Source organism: Hydractinia symbiolongicarpus, chromosome 8, assembly GCF_029227915.1.
Source record: "Hydractinia symbiolongicarpus strain clone_291-10 chromosome 8, HSymV2.1, whole genome shotgun sequence".
NCBI classification, from domain to species: domain Eukaryota; kingdom Metazoa; phylum Cnidaria; class Hydrozoa; order Anthoathecata; family Hydractiniidae; genus Hydractinia; species Hydractinia symbiolongicarpus.
Genome location: NC_079882.1, coordinates 24,568,288 through 24,587,846, shown reverse-complemented (window position 1 = coordinate 24,587,846; position 19,559 = coordinate 24,568,288). Strand labels below are relative to the sequence as shown.

Sequence of the window (19,559 nt, the reverse complement as noted above, 5' to 3'; positions counted from 1 at the left end):
CGCGCATGCGCCATTAGCTTAAAATTGCTTTTGAAGGGCATCTTTAAATTTCGCGCAATTTTTCTGTAAAATACAACAATTGTATTTTTGTTTATTTGCTTTGGTGTTTGTATTTGCAAACCAGTGGCTTCAGCACAATTCTTAAAATAAGAATTCAAAGAAATTTGTAAGTGAAATTCTAAGATGGCTTAATTTTAGGCCTAATGTTTCTAACTCGAGTTAACAAAACATACAATATATAGAAACCATATGCTCAAACTTCCAGAAAGAAAAAGACATATTAGTTATATATTTAAATAATATAAACAATAAATAAATAAATTCTCATTGATCTGATTATTTAACTACAATTTTGTATAGATACTGTGACATTTTAAATAGATTTGTGGGACGTTGATAGACTTTACGCCCACCGCTACGCGGCTGGAATCTTTAAAATTGCCTGCGGGAAATGAATAAAGTCTGGATGGAACAAAGTCTAGACTACCAGAAGCTATCATCGTCGTTTTAATTTATTTCGTGTTCCCATCTTTACAGCTTCTCCTGGGAACAAGATTTAAAATCTTTAGAATAAGTGTCTAATGAAAGTGCTTAGGATAAAGAGATTTAGTAACACACAACGTTTTCACAACCTCGTCTCCAAGGCTTTTTTTCTCTTTTTAATCTCGGACGGCAAAATTGTCAGAGAAAAAGAACATAGATAGAGACGAGGTTGAACGCCTTCAATTTTCAAATATTTGTGCAATGTATTCACGTTTTAAAACAACGTTGAATTTTACGAGATGTATGTTCGTCCAATCGCAGTCCGGAATTTTTCCTGCGTAGATGATAAATATAAAGTTGGCATTTTTTCCGAGTAATAAGCACCCCTGGGGAAGGTACTGTAGAGTCTTAGGGGCACATACGATTTTGATTTATCGAGCTCTTCATTAGAATAAGGTGTCCATAATGGTTTTGCTGATAGCAACTTCTCTTTTTTATATATTTGAGTTTTTATTTGCGAAGATTTTGATGTTACACGCAACACATTTTTGTCTTCGGGTGAGTTTTTTAGTATGTTATCTTCACTAGGAGAGATGCTTCGTTGCGTCTTGCGATATTTTGCTCTTCTATTCTTGAACCATACCTATAAAGTACCATAAATTATGAATAATCGTCCCTCGCCTTTCGTCGTTAGAAAGCAAAAAGAGGTCTTGGGAACGAAGTTGGTCAGCACCAAATCTCAAAATCAGGCAGTATGATAAAACAAACGGAAGTTGTGATTGACAGCGTTTCCTGGTGCTATTTACCATCTATATATATATGGATATACATGGATAAAAGAGGAATTAAAATGTTTACCTGAATCCTGCTCTCTGGCAAGCCGGTATATGTCGCTAATCGTTCACGTAAAACAACATCAGGATAATGACTTTTTTCGAAAGTGCTTTCCAATGTCGTCAATTGGTGATGTGTGAAGGCTGTTCTTACGCGGCGATGTTTGTGAATATGCGGAACACTTCTCGTTTCAAAGATGACATCTAAAAATAGAAACGAGAATAAAATAGGGACATATATTTTTATTTCGGTCGATTATAATAAGATTTTAAAAGTTTTAAGTCCCAATATAATTATGTTTTCAGTTTTCGTCAAATGAATAAAATTTTAGGTCATTATATATTGATCATTGGTGCAAACCACGCCCAAGCTGATTTATTAACTCCCCCTCTTTTTTTAAAAATATCAATAATTTGAAAATTTCAGCTACATGCAATCTAATTTTCGAAAATTATATTGTATCCTCATTTTTACTTGGCCAACCTTGTTTCCAGATTTCTTAATTTTACGCAGATAAGATTGTCAAGAAGAAACACCACATCCCTTAGAACAAAGTTCAATTTAAGCGTTCCGTAAAAAACATTCGCAGGCGCCAAACCTATTTAAAGTTTTTTTTAACTGCCCTTATTTTAGGATATCCCATCTTTCCGCTGTTAAGTTTTCCGATAAAAAATATTTTGCTTCGCTTTACTATAAATAACAAACAGCTTTTTTGTACTCTGTTCTAGATTTGGCGTCGACCTTTACAGTCTCACAAAACCAAAAAGTTTAGCCGGTCAAACAAATGCACTGCCTTAGGGGAAATATATGAAGTACATATGTAATGCAGCATGAATCAGCAGACCGAATTAAAGATATAGTTAATAGAGGCTCGTTAAATCGATTGGGTTGAATTTCTTGTCAATTGTTCGTTGTTGTCGTTTTAAGTTGTAATTGCGCCACAATTAGAATGCAGTTCTTCCCCGCAGCTGTTTTTTTCGCTACCACTGTCAATTCTTTTTATTGCACGATTTAAGAAAAAATTAAATTTGATGTAGTAAATCATTTTGTGAAGTAGATATTGAATCGAACAAATTTGAACATACCTGCAAGTTTGCTCGTTATGTTTATTCTGTTTTTCTTAATTTCTTTCGGCTTTTCTTTTTTTGTTTTTTTTTTCAAATGGTCAAATATAGTCTTGTTATGCGACGTATCTTCTTCGTTGTAGTAGTGAGAAATGTCCTCATTTGAAATCGACTGATTATCTTCTTCGGATTCCTCTATGTTAATTTCGTTTTGTTCTTCGGTGGAAGATTTTCTTTGTGGACCCGGTTGGAGTAACCTTTCAATTGAAAACGAAATCGCGGTTTTGTTTTTCTCTTCGTCCATCTCTTCTAATGTATTGGAAATATTGAAATAACGAAATCAGCGAAACCTTCGATCTCTGATTACAAACTTATGAAAAGTCAGCTCAATTATAATTAACTGCGATTTCAATTAACGCCAGGAAAATGAAAAAACAACCATTTGAGTCGCACTAAAGAAAATAAAGGAATTAAAGAAACATTTTAATTGATATGTTGATCCGTTTTTTATACGATTTCCTTTAAACAATAATATGAACAGTTTTTCCGACCTGCAACGGAAAATCACTGTTCCACTAATACCCTTTCATAACATCAAAAATATCAATATCTACAAAATGAATGAAATGTCGAGAACAAAAACAAACTCTTATCTTAAGAAGTTTAACTTTTGTGTACCGATATAAGCTTCAGATAAGAACCTACCCACTTAATTATTCTGACTGAACGCTAAGCAGCCAGCAACATAAATATTCAAGTGCGCTATCGACCATATCTTCTGTTTGCTTTTCTGTTAAAAGTTTTTTTTATTTTTAACATCCTTGATTGATATACGGATTATAAATTTTGACACATTTTAGACGGAATAATATTTTCAGTAAGAAAATATTGTTTGTAAAAGTTAATCTCTTCTTTATTGTAGGATATATGATTATCTAAAAGTTCCGGATTCGTAATTTTTAACTGTTCATATATTAACTTTTGCTCAGCTTTTCCTGAGGGGGACGGACCGTGGAAATTGACGACCCAATCTCTGTGAACACGTTTCAATTTCTTTTTTTGTTTAAAAAAACGTTATTTAAAGTAGAGAGTTTTCGTTTAAAATACACCGAAAAGAAAGACAATGTTTTTGTAGACACATAATTATGACAAGGAAATAGCAAAGGAGATTTAAGTTAACTAGTTGCATTGCAACTCGCTATCAAAATTCTGTAGCTACAGCCAACTAAGTACACGATTGGAAAGAGGTCTGGTTACAAGTTTGCTAAGAATTATCATATTATCATATAACTAGTGGGCTGAAGATTGCAATTATGATTAAATTTTTCATCAATTTTTTCGTGATTTACGCCTGCGAAATATTATTTACGTCGTTTGCGTAATACAGCGATAATCAGTGCAGATTATTTGAAATTTTCAAACTACAATAAGTACTCACTTATATTTTATTGTAGGGGGGTCTAATAGTTGGGGGAAAGTTTTCAATTACAAATTGGTAGTTTTACGGGGAGTCATATAAGTTTGAAGGAGTTAAAAAAATTACATTTTAATCTGTAAATTGGGGAGAAAGACCAATATATTGGATGTATTATAATTCATTTTCTTTTTCTGACATTACTCGTCTCCACTGGTGCTCCAGTGGTACGTAGTTATTTACGTTTTTCCAAAATGTTTTTTTATATTTTTTAAAAATGTTTTTTTTTTTGATTTTATTGAAAACAATTAGGGAAATAGGGTAATGCTACCCAAACTCTCACACTTTGTAAAAAAGGCCTTATTCATCAATTTTTGTAGTTTGAAAGGGGATTTCTAGCGGGAGATGAACATGATACGAAAATTTACTGATTGCGAATGGGGTTGTAAGTTTAATTAAAATCTTTCCGTTTTTCCCAAAAACAGATATATAAACACCGGGACCCCTAGCTACAATTAGATAATTCAACATTGTAATGTAATCATTCCAGTTTTTTTTCTAAATTTAGAGCTAATGTTCTATAAATGACAAGGAAGGCTCTATTTATTTGTAAAGAATTCAAAACTATATAGATCAAAATTAAAAAACGTTTATAATAACTTTCTAGCAAAAAGCCCAGCTTTAAAGTTTCATAATATTAAAATATTATCTCAATACCGTAATCCGTAATTAAGTTGACCTTTAATGAGAGGAAATGGCTTACCACAGACATAAAATTATCCTCCTTTTTGCGGTATTGTAGCAGTTGAAGTCCAATTTATTCTAAACAAACTCTACCTGCCCAGCTTCGCTTAATTAGCACCCGTAACGTTTGTTAAAAATTTAAGCTTTGAGAGCTACTTGTAAGGTGCTGTTTCCAAGTCCGGTGCACATAGCAGGGCAGTCATAATAAGAGATCTTGTACTAACAACATCCGACATCCCAACTACTAAGGCATATTTTCTTTATTTATGTAAATCTTGTTTCAGAAGCAGAATCAAATTTTCTTTAAATTGTAGTATTAAGTTTCCTCTAAAATATGTAATCTTTTACACTAATAAACGCCCCGTTTTGGACTGAAAAAGGAGGCGTTTATTAGAGACAGGCGTATTAGGCACTGGGCGTTTATTGGAGCATTTACGGTGTAATAAAGACTAATAATAATAATGAATATTGATGCAATGCTGTTTAGGAGCTTATCTCTTCCGTAAAAAAGGAAACCACAAAATTTAATCACAAACAACTTCAGTCATACGTAAAAGGATAGTAGTTTGTGGTTTGACACTTCCGGATTAATACAATAAATCTTAATAGTTTAATCATTGGCTGATAAGGATTTCTCCTCGGGGAAAGATTTGCTTTTAAGGTCAATATTTAAGAACAATGACCTCACGCATGTACTTAACTATTTATTTTGATTGTGTAAATACAACATCCCCCCCCCCCCTCCTCCCTCCTCCCTGAAGACTTTTTTGTAGCTAAAAGAGCATTGGAAGATTTTAGAAAATGACTAAATTTATAAAAGAGATTTGTGCTGAGAATGTGTTTTCAGCCTATCAAGTGGGTTAAAATTTAAAAAAACAAACTTGAACGCCAGCTACGGCCCTCATTTACCATTTTGAACAGTATCTGTCCCAGACACAAACAAACTAACAAACTTGTTCAAGCAGTTTACAGGGGGTAGGTAAAAACAAGAGCCAAGGATTGATCTTTAGGCTTTGAGGACACTGACTTCAATTTGTTTCATGGATACAGTGTTTCACGAAGACGACTTTATTGATGTGTTGTAGACATTTTATTTGTGGCGAATTTATGATGAAATATAGGTCAATTTGACGTAGAGGACCCCAGCTGTGGAATTCATTTTTGATCGAGGCTTTGAAAATGTTAGGAACATATAATACGTTAAACATGTGACTAAGTTAGCAATTCGTAACAGTAATATTAATACAAGCAAATATTTTTAGTACAAAATAACAAAAAATTGTGTTTGTTTGTGAGAGGTGAGTAGGAAATACTTTTAAATTATAGGACGATATTTTTTTTGAACATATTTTTTATGTATGCCGTTGTAAATAGTAATATGAATGTACAGTAACATTTATTCGCATAATATTTAACAACTAGGAGCTTGGTGATAAGGCTCACGGCCTTCTGCTTGCTCCTGCCATTTTATTGTGAACAATTAGCGCATATATTACTTTTTATTATAAGCGCAATATATATCTATCTAATCTAAAATTAATATTTGGATTTCTTAGTTTTTTATTTAATGTTCGGTTAATTAAGCCTTTGGTTATCTAATTGAATTCAAATATTTCATGTATCAACCCATTTTGAAAAAAAAATCTGCGATTATTCCTTTCCCCCAGAGTTTATTGCGTGATAGTAAAGCCGCCGGCCAGCAATGTCAAAAAGGCGTAACGGCTATGGACGAAGTTGCTCTGCGATTGACGCCGTCTTCTCTTATATAAAAAACTCAAAAATCCCAGCGAATAAGGATAAGGACTTTTAATTCGCCAAGGATATACATTAAGTTTTTCATTTGTTGTACCATCAAATAACGAATAGCAAAAGTAGAAGACTAATCGTCGAATTAATTTTCGTAATCTTAATATTTTTTCAACTAATAATATAAGTATGAATATATAGTAGTAGTAAAAAAAATCAAATTCATTCTTTTTCACTGGATAAAAAAATACATTAAAAAACTAAAACTTTCACAGCATCAAAATCGCCGTGAAATTTCAAGAAAAGATTTTTGTGGTTAAGTTTTAGAATTTCTTTAAAGAATCCAGCATCATAAGTTGCTCGAAAATGCGATTGTAACAAAAAATTTAAAAATAGATACGGATGATTATATGATGAAAAAAGGACCGAGTATTCTTAATCTGATTGAGTTATTCTTTACGAGGTATAAGCTACACTGAGCTGAAAAAGATTTCATGGCTAATTGTCGTGAACAGACAACCAAAGAAAAAGAGCAATAATGGAATAGAGGGGAAAACTGTCTTTGTTAGAGTAAACTTTCACGTTTTTTAAACATTTAATATTTCGCGCAAATAAATTTTCGCGTTTGGCTTACTTTAGCGCGTTTTGCCAAAGAAACCTTTACGAAAATTCCCGCTAAGTTTATTCCCTAAAACATGCTAGAAATTATCAAAGCTACGGAAGTATTTGTAACCATCGAGAAAAATTTGGGGCAAATTTCTCAACAATTTTGAAATCTTCTGACTGAAACGAAAAGTAAATAAATTTCAATTTAAGGTGAGATTGGAATCCCTGTACTTTATTGACAAATCATCTTTCTTTCGTAACATCGCGACCTTAAATTCTCGCAAAATCCGAATCAAGGTCTTATTAACTACGAAATTTAATTGTCATTCTTAAAGCACCAGATAGTTAGTACTTTTCTGTCTTTTTACCCGTTTCTTGTTGAACAATTCTCAGGAGTACTACTAGTGTTCATAAATAATAAAAAATAATAATAATATGTAGGCATTAAATGTGAATAAAAATAAAAATGTGGCGCGGATCCCTATGTAAACATTGACCCACATTGAAAACAGTATTTCCAACACTGAAGTGTCTATCCTTTATAAATACACGTTTTTTCTTAATTTTACTCCTCTATTTTCTTTGTTCGTTTTCTTTATAAATAGCTACGATTTTTTTTAGATATATTTTATTTTTATTGAAGAAAAAAAAATTTTGTTATTTTTAGGATAAAACTTTGTTAGAGTATGCATCTTTGACTGATAAAATTCTTAAAATTTTGAAGTTTGAGGCTCATTTTCTAATATATGTATTTAGAATAATAATAATAAAATTATAAAAAAAAAGAAATTCAAAAAAAAAAAGATTTCGCAATAATCTCTATCATAATAGCCGTATTTGTCTTTGCGCAAATAGGTGTCTCAAGTAGCGAGACACAAAGGATGGACCAACCCATGGATTTATTCACAGGCCACTGACTAGTCAATATTATAATGCCTGATGTCTGTCTGTCACCCAAAATGGCACCACAAGTAACAAGACGCAAGCAATAAGGTTATAGTGAGGACGGGTGAACCCTTGAACTTTACCACAGGCCACCGACTAGTCTATATAAATTTGCGAATTTAAATACTTAAATTTTTTGCAAGAATTTGAAAAAAAAAATTTTTTTGCAAGAATATAATTTCGCCAATTCTAGGATAATTCACTAAACTTGCAAAAATTGTTTCCTTTAAGGTATAAATGTGGGTGCCTAGGAAGTTTTGCAAACTTTTTGGTCTGGTTTTCTTTTGTTCAAACCACACACTTAAAGAACCATAAACGTTTTCTCAACCTCTTACTTTAGGCAAAGGTAAAAAGTGTCCTATCCAGTTAATCCAGTCTTGACTGTTAACTGTAAAGGCTGCATTCACCAAGCATGAGAGCAATAAAATTTAGCCCTCTACTTCTGAGACCATGTTACCAATCTTGTAGCTACCACAAAAACATTTCAAAGATTATGTATTATAAGCTAAATATTATAACAAACTTAGTCAATATTTTGTTGTATTTCTGTTGCGGTTAACTTGGCGTGTTTTAGTTTTCCATGTAGTCTTCTTGAAATATAAACTAATCTGGTCACATTTTTCAGTTTTCTTTGCCTCTTCTTCCAAAAAATAATCACGATTCATCAATTCTGCATTTGGATAATGTGATTTTTCCAATACTTTATTCAATTTTTTTTCTGGAAAGTTGTTGATATAATTTAAATATTCTTTCTCATCAAATTCACCATTAACGTTTAAAAAGGGACCACTTATTAATTTTAAATCACCTATTTTATCTGCAGTGGACGATAGATCCGCTTTTAATTGTTTCAACTCTTCTGAAGAATTTTTGGAGTTACAAAAACCTTTAACAACGATGGGCTTAACATCAATTAGTGTTTTTATTGATCGTAACTGGTCATTCACTTCTTCAGTATTCTTTAAAATAACTGTCTTTAATCTTTTTGTCAGCCCAAGTTTCTTTAAAATCCTTTTTTCCCACCACGGTCTTCGTATTCCACTTCTTACTAAAGTAACCATATGCAATTTCTGGGGAACATGTTTTGGAAAATTGGTAGCCATCTTGTCTGTAGCGATCTTGAGATTTCGTGCGCACGTATCATGACATTATTTTAAAATGGCGTCAAGGGAAAGAGCGTCATCCGTCCTGAACCTTCAACCTGGGCAAACAACATTTTTGCCTATCAAAATACCTGATGTTATCCGTAAAATGATATCATTGTCCTCAAAAATAAGTCGCGATTCATTTAGGAAAGTTATACAAGGCAAGCTTATTACTGTTATTCTGTTAATGCTTGTGAATGTTCATTTATTAATGTCATTTTTCTCTGCAAGCCTTTCCTGGCTTCAGTAGCTTTTTTCAAAAAGCTATTTATCCCCTCCCACTCCCTTTCTCATCCAAAAAATCATTCATCAATCGAAAGAGTGTAAAAAACCTTTTTGATCAGTAATTTATCAAATTTTTTCTTTGGTCCTGTTCTGCCCAATCTTAGGACGCTGCCCAATATTTGGACATAAAGTTGCCCAGTCTTAAGACTGGCCGGCCAGTCTTAAGACTGAGCAGGGCGTCACAAGATTGGGCAAAAGACCATGTTGGGCACATCTTTGGTGCCTTTTAGATTTTGAAGAAGGGATGTACCACACGAGCTTTGTTTTTTGCATGCAAGTCCCAACAAACATTCTCAGGCACATTAAAACATCATATTTTGGGTACTGTTGAATTGGCCCGGTCAGTTTTTGGACATAGTAGAGTGAAAATCGTAGCTAGGTAGCTGGTAGAGCACGTGTTATACATTTAGCATGTATATACAGCTTGTAAAGTAGTGGCTAAATTTTAAAAATAAAATGTTTATATTTATGAAGAATCAGAAAAATCGTATTCAACCACATTATTAGTTAGCTAGCTGTTAATTTCATTTGATGAGATGTTTAGCCATCTAGCGACCTGTAGCCAGCTAGCTAATATCATAGTCTATAGAAGAAAAACCTTATAGACTATGTTAATATGGTTGAGTAGTTTCAATTTTTTATACATAAAATACATGGTATATATATATAAATTTTTGGCCTTTTGATTTTCCAAGAAAAGTTTCAATTTAAAGTTCCTATTAAGAGGTAAATTCTAAAAAAATTATTGTTCTGTTTGTCTTCCACTATTGTTCTAAGATTGGGCATGTACGTCCATAGATTGGGCAGTCCAGTCTTAAGACTGGCCACCCATTTTTCACTGTCAGAAGATTGGCCTGGCCAGTCTGAAGACGGGGCGCGTTCAAAGATTGGGCAGAACAGTCCCACTGATATTTCTTTGCCTTCAAATCAACATCCCTTTAAATTCAAATTGGCATTCCCTGACCTAAAAGTCAAGCTAAATAGGTTCCAGAACAGCCTTTTTATGTTGCTTTATATGCGTGCTATATCTGAATGTATTATAATAATTTATGATTAAAGCACTAAATAATTTTAGCAACAAATTATATTTCATCCAACTTGTAAATAAGCCCATACACAAAGATTGAAATATTTTTAAATCTTGTTTTTACTAAAAACCCACTGTTTTTATTTGATTTTTAATTGCATAAACACTCTAAAGCACTCCAAAGCACAAACTCACTCATTCAAGTTTCAACAACTTACAAAACAATACCTCAGTATACTCAATCAGAACGTAAATATTTCACACCGGTTGAATTACTCAACATTTATCATAAAGACATTAATTGGGAAGGATTGAATCATGGACTTTCAACACAAGACTGGGATAATTCATTCAATAGGAAAACAGCCACTGAGATCCTTTCCAGTTTCTACTCTATATGTTTGACAGCTACCCACCCAACTTTATGTTACAGAACAGGAAAAATTAATAGACTTTTACCACATGTGACATCTCCCACATGTTGTGAGAAACTTAATAACAAAAAAATCCAAATCAAGGTAAAGTGACTAATGCAATAAAACAAACCCAAAATATTTTTTCAGATGGAGCTAATCTGCAAGTTTTGCTCATCTTAATTGTGGTGACAGAAGTACAGTTCCTTAGCATTGTGGATAGTATATATTAGGTTTACCTTAGTCATTGAGAATGTCATTAGAACCTTGCACAGTGAGGGGTGGTTTCGACCTATAAACCTGATCTTAAAGGTTGCCAGGGATACTAGTCTCACTTGCCTGTAAAAGAACTGGGCCCTACCCAGGTCTTGATTATTAATGGGTGCACATAAAAACCCAACACTCCACACTGCACAAGTTCTTCAGATGTACCTAACAGTTTGAAGTTACAGTCAAACTTTGAACCAGGTTATATATTGCAGAGCATATCAGTGTGGTATTGTAATTTTCAGATAAACAGAAAGGGACCAAAACAAACAAATGGTGGTACCCCACACAAAAAACGTTGTAAGGAGTCTGCTATTCACAAAGTACTTAATGTAGACCAAAAAAATGCGCACAGTGGAACAGTGGCTGAAGCTTGGGAAAGAAACATTCACTCTTACATCACTGTTAAGGGTAGATCAACAAATTACATTGCGAAAGCTTTAGTCACGCATTTTGGAATTGGTATTGCTAATGATCAGCCCGATTTTGATGTTAAGCAGCCTTGTTCTTCTGCAGCTGCATCTAGGAAGGGAAAACCCTAATAACACCATGAGTATCTTAGATTCAGAGCCGGAGTCAAGTATATCAAATAATTTTTATCTCCAAGATGAGGAAAATCCCTCGACACCCACCTCCACAAAAAAGTGTTCGTTTAAAACTAAACATTTGGCTAGAAGAAAGAAAAAAGTTAAATCTGTTACCTCAAATTTCGATGCAGAAGTCATTCAAAAATGATTTTTTTATTTCTTAGAGATGAAATTAAGATTCAATTAAAAAAATCTGATTGTAATACCGCTATAAGAACACAAACACAGAGCCCTCACTTTTCGCTGGCCCACAACCTCAGCCACCATTTCCCTCTGTTGTCTCGGCGGCTGGTTCGCTTGAACCATCGCAGGTTATTACATACCTTGGCATAGAAATTGATACTACTAGTAAGTTCATTATACGTTTACCTAACGATAAATATCAGGCATTAATTAATACTTTACAACTGCAGCGCGAGAAAAAAAGTGTACTAGAAAGGAATTATTGTCTCTTATTGGCCCGTTCTCCTTTGCGTGCCGGTTTGTTAAATGTGGCCACATGTTCCTGAGGCGCCTGATTGATCTTTCCATATCTGTGACTATTTTGTTTCATCACATTAGTATTACTTCTAAATCATGAAAGCACATAGAATGGTGATGTGAGTTCTTGCCAACCTAGAATGATGTGGCTGTGATACAGTCAGAAAAAGTTAATTCCTCCAGTTTAAATTTGCTTACAGATGCGTCCAATATAGGTTTGGGTGGTATTTTATGACGGTTCATAGTTCTCTATTCAGTTCACCAGAAAGGATCACAGTATTACATTTTTAGAGCTTTTGGCTATTGTGTTTGCTGTACATAGTTGGGGTGCCAGGTGGAAGAATAAGCAGGTTGTCTTGCTCACAGACAATGAGTCATTGGTGCATATTTGAAGCACAGGTTCATGTAAATACAAGCATATCAAGCATATTATGAGGTTAATTAGAACAGTGTTTTTCTTTACTGCTCAAACTAACATTAACTTGCTAATCTATCATGTCATATGTGCGAGAAATGTTTATGCTGATTTGCTTTCCTGTTTGCAGGTGTCAAAATTCCAAAAGTTGTATCCAGAAGCAGACAAGCTACCCATACCATTTCCTCTAGCAATGTCAGAATTCTTACAGGCCGATTAAAATTTTATTTAAATTCAGCGCTTTCAGCAAACACCAGGGTCACAAAAGAGGAGCGGTGCATGGAAGACGTAGAACTTCTGTTAGATGAAGATGATGATAAAACACAAACCCTTTCCTTTATTTAGCCCCCTCCCCTCCCGTCTAAAACCTCCAGAATTTAATAAGCCCCCCGGGGGGCTAAAAAGAGGAATTACGGCATATACAATTTGAAGGTACACAAAACTCTATTTTTGAATTTATTTCATTGTGGTAAGTGAGAAATAGGTGGATAATTAAAGTTGTATTTAAAAGGTTAAAAGAAAACTTTTCCAGTGTTACAGAACATTCACAGTTTTTAATTATTTTATTTTTTATAAGCAAGAAAAATTTCTTAAAAATATGTGTTTCAAAGGGAAGGAAGCCATTTTTGTGAACTGGTGTATGTAATTTCTCACATAAAATACTAATTATTAAAGTAAAACTAGGAGAATATAATATGCCAACCTTAAAGTACCTCTAAATCAGCTTCGTCGATTTTAATTTAAAAAATGTTTGCGAATTTATACTTTTCCTATTTTTAACCTTTATCAACCAGGATGTGAAATGTTTTAAGATTCTCACTAAATTCACGATCAAACAGTAAGTGTAAACAAAAGCAAAACAGCCTAAACCAGAATCCAAATCAACCACCCAAATTGCAACACCAATCGAACAAGCAGTATGCACTAACCATATTGTTATTGTTCCATTAGCCTCATTGAGTTACCAGTGGTCACACTCTCAAAAAAAGAATTTTTTGGACATGGGGTTGACTTGGGAGTGTAATGCTTGTTTTTAGGGCAGGCAAGGCAATGTACACTTTTAATGCACTGCCTTGCAGCTGTCCTTGACCAACAAATAAATAATATGCAATGGTTAAGTTTTGATAGGTACAAGAAGTACTATTTTCAGTTTAGGAAGTAAGTGCAGAGATTTGGTAGATGCTTGTTCAAAAGTCATTGATTTAGAAAAGCGTGGCAGGAAATATTAAGAACAGCTAGCTGCGGAATTATTTGTGACCATGCAGATTAGATTGAAAGTCAATTGAAAAGTTTTGTTAGTCAAACTATAGTAAACCTGGTTTGGGAAGTTAATAATAACCTTTTATATGACAATGGAACGTAGTTAAAGCAAATTTGCAGTACCGACGTGTTAAAATATGACACAAACATTTTTAAATATTCCCCCCTTTTTAGTGATTGTCAAAGACATTGAAGGACATACTATACCTGAAGAAGTTTTCCAAAAGTTGCAATCTTCACTTTCGTCATTAACAGAGGAGAAATTTATCCAACTGTATGCTGGTACTTTACTGTTGATGCGATATGCTCTTCGTTATCCCTTTGGATTTTTAAAAAAAGACCCTTTCTGTGCTGAATTAAAAGAACTGCGGTAAATATCTTCTCAATCATTTATTTAATGTGTTTTTGTCTTCAATTGTTTTTTTTTGGTTTTGCAAAATATTTTATCATTTTAGGCTAAAACCGGAATTTATTGAAGACGTATGTAGTATTGTTTTTAGTGAAAGGTAATTATTAAATTTTATATAATTGTGTCCTTTTTATGTTTATATCCTTATTCGAAAAACGCATAAAATATATTTTTAAACTAACTTTGTTTATGGTATTACTTCTTTAGAGTGAGTAATAGAGTTCATGTATATATAAATAAAAAACTATGCCTTAAAAATTTTTTTTTCACTACAAGTAAACAGTTTTTTATCTTTAGGCAGCAAAACATAGAAAAGAAACAAATATCACAGCGATTGACATTACCTTCGCTAGAATCATTTCGATGGAGAGTGGATGTTACTATATCAACCAGGTTGGTTTATAAGTTTTTTGTAAACTCTTCTGTTGTGTCACGAAATTTGATTTATTATATTTCAGGGACTTGATTCTTATGCCTATTGTCATCTTTGTTGTCTTATATAACTATTTTTAGCGTGTTAAATCGTGTTTTGGAACCTACAGTACTCATGGAAATGAAAGACAGTACTGGCAAGATAACAACATTCGAGGTATCCATTTGATTATTTTAATATTTTTAGGAGTATGCTTTTGGATAAATTCTCTTCTCTTTTGATTCCTTGAAATTGTTGAGAGTTATATATATATGTTTTTTAATCAGAACCTAATCTTTAAGAACATTTGAGTACATCTAAGAAAACAGATTCTGTTTTCTTTCTTTTTAACAATGTAATTCCTTAGTGATACTAGTTGTCGCAGGATCTAATACGTATTAAGGTTTAACAAACGGAAGTAAAATGAACTACATCGTCAATTTATTTAATAATGATGGATAATCTTAAGTTGCAAGTCAGTATATCATATAAAAAACATCAACAATTGAGTTCTTTGTCGCATGCTATCTAATACGTGCAGTAGAATTTATAAAGAAAAATATAGACATCATTTAGACCAAGTTGGATAGCTTTGATTTTATAATGAATTATTATCACTACCCAAGCAGTAAGAAGTATAAGAAACAAGGCCTATGCGTCTGATGAAGACCTTGTTTTATAGTTAATCCTTTCTTCCGTACTCTGGAGAGTAGGACAGCCTTTCTAAAAACAGAATAATTTTATAACTACTCTCCTTCTTTTTAACGCCTCCTACTAATAACCGCCCCCTTCTAATAACCGCCCCCTCTACATTTCGAAAAAAAATAACCGCCTTGGCGGTTAAAAGTGGGAAATGTAGTTTAATCTCACTCCCAGGCTTTTTCGCCTGCTGATATGTGGCTGGCACCAAAGAAGTCCAAATAATAGGTATTTACCAAAAAGCTGTTTAATTAAATGATAATAACATTATGTCTGAGCAGTATTTAATGACGTAATTGACCCCGGTGGGCTAGTCCAACTAAAAAAAACCCTCGCTTATTTTTATACTAACTATTCCAGTATAGTGTTCATCCAAAAAATGTACGATCTATAGTATAGTTGGCACGTAATACAGTTTAATTAAGCAGTAAAAAGATTATCTTTAGCTGGATTCAGATTGTGAATTTTAGTACACAATCAACGCAGCATTTTTCTTATTTAGACTAGTTAGCTAACCTCATAGCGAGCTATATAGCTAACTGCAGGCCTTACGGCATGGGAAGGAGGTGGTGGGGTTGAGGATCGAGCCCATACTATTTTGCTAGGTAACTCGTTGAAAAAATAGCAAAATAGCTACCTCAACCTTGAAAACTGTGTCGTAACGCCTAGATGACAAACCTAATTTTCGCGAAAAGCTTTTTTCGCATATTTCGCGTGTTTTCGTCCATTCCGTGAATATTAATGATTTCCGCAATCACAAATCACAAAAATTTGTCATTTATACTTTTGGATACGAAGTACGGTACTTCAAACTAAAAATAAATTTATTCCCACGAAAAAAGTAGAATATTCGTGAAAATTATTTCCCGCGAAATACAAATTGGCGGAAACTAGTTCCCTTTAGGCATAGTTTAAATTATTGTGAATGGCTAGGTAGCTATCCAAATTTTTAACTACTTTAATCGGAGAAACTTTCTCGAATTTCACGATTTTTGGCCTTTTTCGAGAACTTTGCCTCGCAAAATTTTATTCAGTACAAACTTTCGCGAAAAGTTTATCCATTAAATTTCTTTAAGTTCAGTATTAAAATCGATTCACTAAATTTTTGAAAATCGGAAATACTGTATTTTATGAAAATTTCGCCACATGAAAATGTCATGGTTATTTTAATTCCACGGTGTTTTGTCAAAATTGCATTTCGCGGCATTTTAATTTCGCTGTTAGACGAAATATGAGAAATTCGCGGTTTTTTAATTTTGCGGTTTAAAGAAAATTTTAAATTTTAAAAACTGTTTTCATGTATATGTAACAATCAGAAAAATTTAAGAAAGGTTTGTTAAGTTTCTTAACCACTCATTGTTCTAGTCTAACGTGCGTATCACTTGTTGTTCAAAAAACATTTTAAAACTGACTTCTTGATGCATTATAATTACGTGGTTTTGAGAACATGCCTCGAAATTTTCGTGCAATAAAGTATATTTCATTTAAACAAAATTAAGAAAACAATGATGCTTCAAACGAAAGCAATTAAATAAAAACAAGCTCTAGAAATGACGTTTTCCCTTTCCTACCATAATATAAGCCATTTTATCTGTTAGAACATGATGTTACGTTGCGTATGGCTATGCACTATCCTTTGTAGGAAAAACTTATAAATCGAAAGCGAAAGTTTATATTGCAAAAAAAATTTTTATATAATTTGTGGATTCGCGAATGTTTGTTCAAAAACTCATGACCATTAATATTGCATATCCATGGGTAACTTTTTTTCGCAAAAATATTTTTAACCGCCCTAACCCACTACTAAACTCGCGGAACTCGTTTTCGGAAAGCTACATAAAACTCAAAATTCGACCGGCCCAGGCACCTGGATTATTCTTTCACGTCAGCAACACGTATTAAGAAAGGGAAAAAGAATCACTGGGAATGAGATTGTATGTAGATCAAAATCCGCGAATATTATCTCCCGCTAAAATTATTAGGCATAAATCAGCTTGAATATGTTAATAAATAACCAAACATGGAATTATTTTTTTCGAATGTTTGTTTTCTTTCACAACAGGCATCACAAACGAAATTTCACGAACTGCGTTACAATGTTGCCTACTTGCTAAAAGAGATGGAAGACTTAGAGAAACGAAGTATTTTGAAAGTTCAAGAAAAACAATAACAATGAGCGCGTTGTTAACACCTTGCATAAAGTTTGAAGATGCAACAAATCTAGAATAACACTTTACATCACTTCTGCTTTCTCTCAATTTGTCTCAAATGTCAATTTTTTCGCATATTTTGATAGTATTTTTTTCACTTTGGAATTAATATTGTACATATTAACAATTTATATATAAGAATATATTAGTTTTATTTTACTGCATTTTTCAAAAAGGATTTTTGCATAAACTGAATTTTTTTTTTAATTTTAAGGGAAAATGAATAACTTTAGCCTTCAGAAAATACACTATTTTTTTTTACTTTTGAAGTCTTCACTACTAAATATGCGATTTTAAACAAATCTTATATAGCCCTGTTTCACTTTGGACATCTCAAGTTGAATTTTGTTTGAAAATATTGCGCCATTCACATGTCAGAAACAAAAAAGGTTGATAATCCAGTCGTTACATTTTAGATATTAAGATGGGTCTAACATATCACATCTTCAAGATGTAGAAGAGGATGTGGATTTTGTAAATGACGATTCTTTCGATGACTCATTTTAATTGGTTAACTATCTGTAACTTTTTACCCAGTGTGCAAGACAAAAATTTACTTGTTTCTTTGTACCCAATATAAATTCTTAGCTTTGGACAAATTTTGGAAAAAACATAAAAAAATTTCGAACGGAAGCACTTTCGGCAGACACATATTTCGGACGGAAAGTTTTTACAAAAAAAAATTCCGGACGGAATATTTTTACAAAATGTTAAAATGTTTTTATAAAACCTTAAAGTTGAATAATTTTTGCGAATTTGTATCCATAATCACGGAAAGGTTGAATTGCGAAAATAAACTTTTGCAAAAATATTCAATTACTTTTTTTGTGTTTTTCTTCTCTAGTTTTTCTCGATAAATTTTCTTTTTTTTATAGCTGATAAAAATAATGGCGGCTCTGTGACATAGGCAAGTCCCGTAAAAATATCTTTTCTCAATAAACAAGGTTGAAATAAATTTGAATTGCGAAAAAATAAATTCTTGCAGTTAAATAAGCACTACAAAACGATCATCTGTTTATCCAAATAAAATAAACACTGATCAAAACAAAAAGGCTTTGGAGATTTATTAAAAATTAATATCCTAAGCAGTTTTTTTTCTGATACCAGATATACACTGGAGCTTGTTTACTAGGTTGCACACAGTTTACGTGAATATCTGGTAAATCAAGACAAATTAAAAAGAGCTTTATCACACAATCATATTCCTGTACAAGTTATTGATCCACAACTTCGGTGGCTAGTGTTTGAGACGCAACTTTAGGAACGAAAAAATGTTTGATAACGCGTTGTTTATTAATTTTTGCGCAAAAAGCGCTTCTTTTGCTTTCCGTACAAAAGTTTGGCTGATTTTTTCTGCTCTTTGAGTCTTATCGCACATGTGTTGGTTGTTATACACTGGTTACTTGTGGATTTTCTTGTATGTATTTAGTCCTTATCTTAGTCTTTCAACTATGGTTTTTGATTGTTTTCATATCATTTCAAAGCTTAAACATTTTGATTGCATCAATTAAGGAACTTATAGCTAGCTAAATTGGGTGCATTTTGGAAATTCATTCTGCAGACCTTAATTCTATTTTTTTATTCAAAATTTAAAGTTTATGCCAGTGTTGAAAATGGTTTTGTATCTTCATTATGATGATACAAACATCTTGAAATTTGTCATTTTAGATGATTCTTTACCCAACAGTGTTGACATCAATCATATCAATCAAATATAAAATTTTGTAAACAGGTTTCACTTTATTTATAGACCACAACATTGTTGGTTACGTCACAAATTTATCGCCAATGAAGTCCAGAATTTTGCGTTTGTTATTTTGAAATTTTTCAAATCAAATTGAAAAAACCTGCGTAGCTGCTTTTTTATTATTTAGTATAGAGCCTAGCGTGTGTACCGAACAAACAAACAAACAGCTCTAGCGTATAACACCCGTATTAGATCATTAGTAAAATAGACTTTGGAAATAATTCCAGTGTATCTCACATTGAAAAAAACACATCCCAGAATTAAGATGTGAATCACGAAGTTAGGACGTTTCAGCTGATTCCTTTTTTGCTCTACTCAGGGAAATGTCTACCTTGTTTATCGGCATTTTTGCAAAGTTATTTTATGG

General features: G+C 32.8%; 3 protein-coding genes across 3 annotated transcripts; 1 reads left to right on the top strand and 2 right to left on the bottom strand.

The window, feature by feature from the left end:
- Positions 1-367: 367 nt before the first annotated feature.
- On the bottom strand, positions 368-4,675 carry LOC130654421 (homeobox protein ceh-17-like). Its single transcript, XM_057456995.1, has 3 exons — positions 2,403-4,675; positions 1,342-1,520; positions 368-1,126 (listed from the first exon to the last, which is right to left on the bottom strand). Exons 1-3 carry the CDS (start codon positions 2,683-2,685, stop codon positions 776-778), a joined length of 813 nt encoding a protein of 270 aa, XP_057312978.1. The 5' UTR covers positions 2,686-4,675; the 3' UTR covers positions 368-775.
- Positions 4,676-8,113: 3,438 nt separating this feature from the next.
- Positions 8,114-8,992, bottom strand: LOC130654423 (uncharacterized). Its single transcript, XM_057456998.1, has one exon. The coding sequence runs from the start codon at positions 8,937-8,939 to the stop codon at positions 8,364-8,366; it is 576 nt and encodes a 191-aa protein (XP_057312981.1). The 5' UTR covers positions 8,940-8,992; the 3' UTR covers positions 8,114-8,363.
- Positions 8,993-11,101: 2,109 nt separating this feature from the next.
- Positions 11,102-17,609, top strand: LOC130654424 (COMM domain-containing protein 5-like). The gene is made up of 6 exons (XM_057456999.1): positions 11,102-11,273; positions 13,890-14,085; positions 14,171-14,221; positions 14,422-14,517; positions 14,638-14,713; positions 17,298-17,609. Exons 2-6 carry the CDS (start codon positions 14,012-14,014, stop codon positions 17,403-17,405), a joined length of 405 nt encoding a protein of 134 aa, XP_057312982.1. The 5' UTR covers positions 11,102-11,273; positions 13,890-14,011; the 3' UTR covers positions 17,406-17,609.
- Positions 17,610-19,559: the final 1,950 nt, after the last annotated feature.

Bases quoted from the DNA above. Each gene is read 5' to 3' on its own strand.
- LOC130654421 (XM_057456995.1), bottom strand. From the start codon at position 2,685: ATGGACGAAGAGAAAAACAAAACCGCGATTTCGTTTTCAATTGAAAGG. The intron at 1,521-2,402 runs GTATGTTCAAAT...TTCTATTTTTAG, and splicing joins CATAACGAGCAAACTTGCAG to ATGTCATCTTTGAAACGAGA. The intron at 1,127-1,341 runs GTAAACATTTTA...GGTACTTTATAG, and splicing joins TGCCAGAGAGCAGGATTCAG to GTATGGTTCAAGAATAGAAG.
- LOC130654423 (XM_057456998.1), bottom strand. From the start codon at position 8,939: ATGGCTACCAATTTTCCAAAACATGTTCCCCAGAAATTGCATATGGTT.
- LOC130654424 (XM_057456999.1), top strand. From the start codon at position 14,012: ATGCGATATGCTCTTCGTTATCCCTTTGGATTTTTAAAAAAAGACCCT. The intron at 14,518-14,637 runs GTTGGTTTATAA...AACTATTTTTAG, and splicing joins GATGTTACTATATCAACCAG to CGTGTTAAATCGTGTTTTGG. The intron at 14,714-17,297 runs GTATCCATTTGA...CTTTCACAACAG, and splicing joins GCAAGATAACAACATTCGAG to GCATCACAAACGAAATTTCA.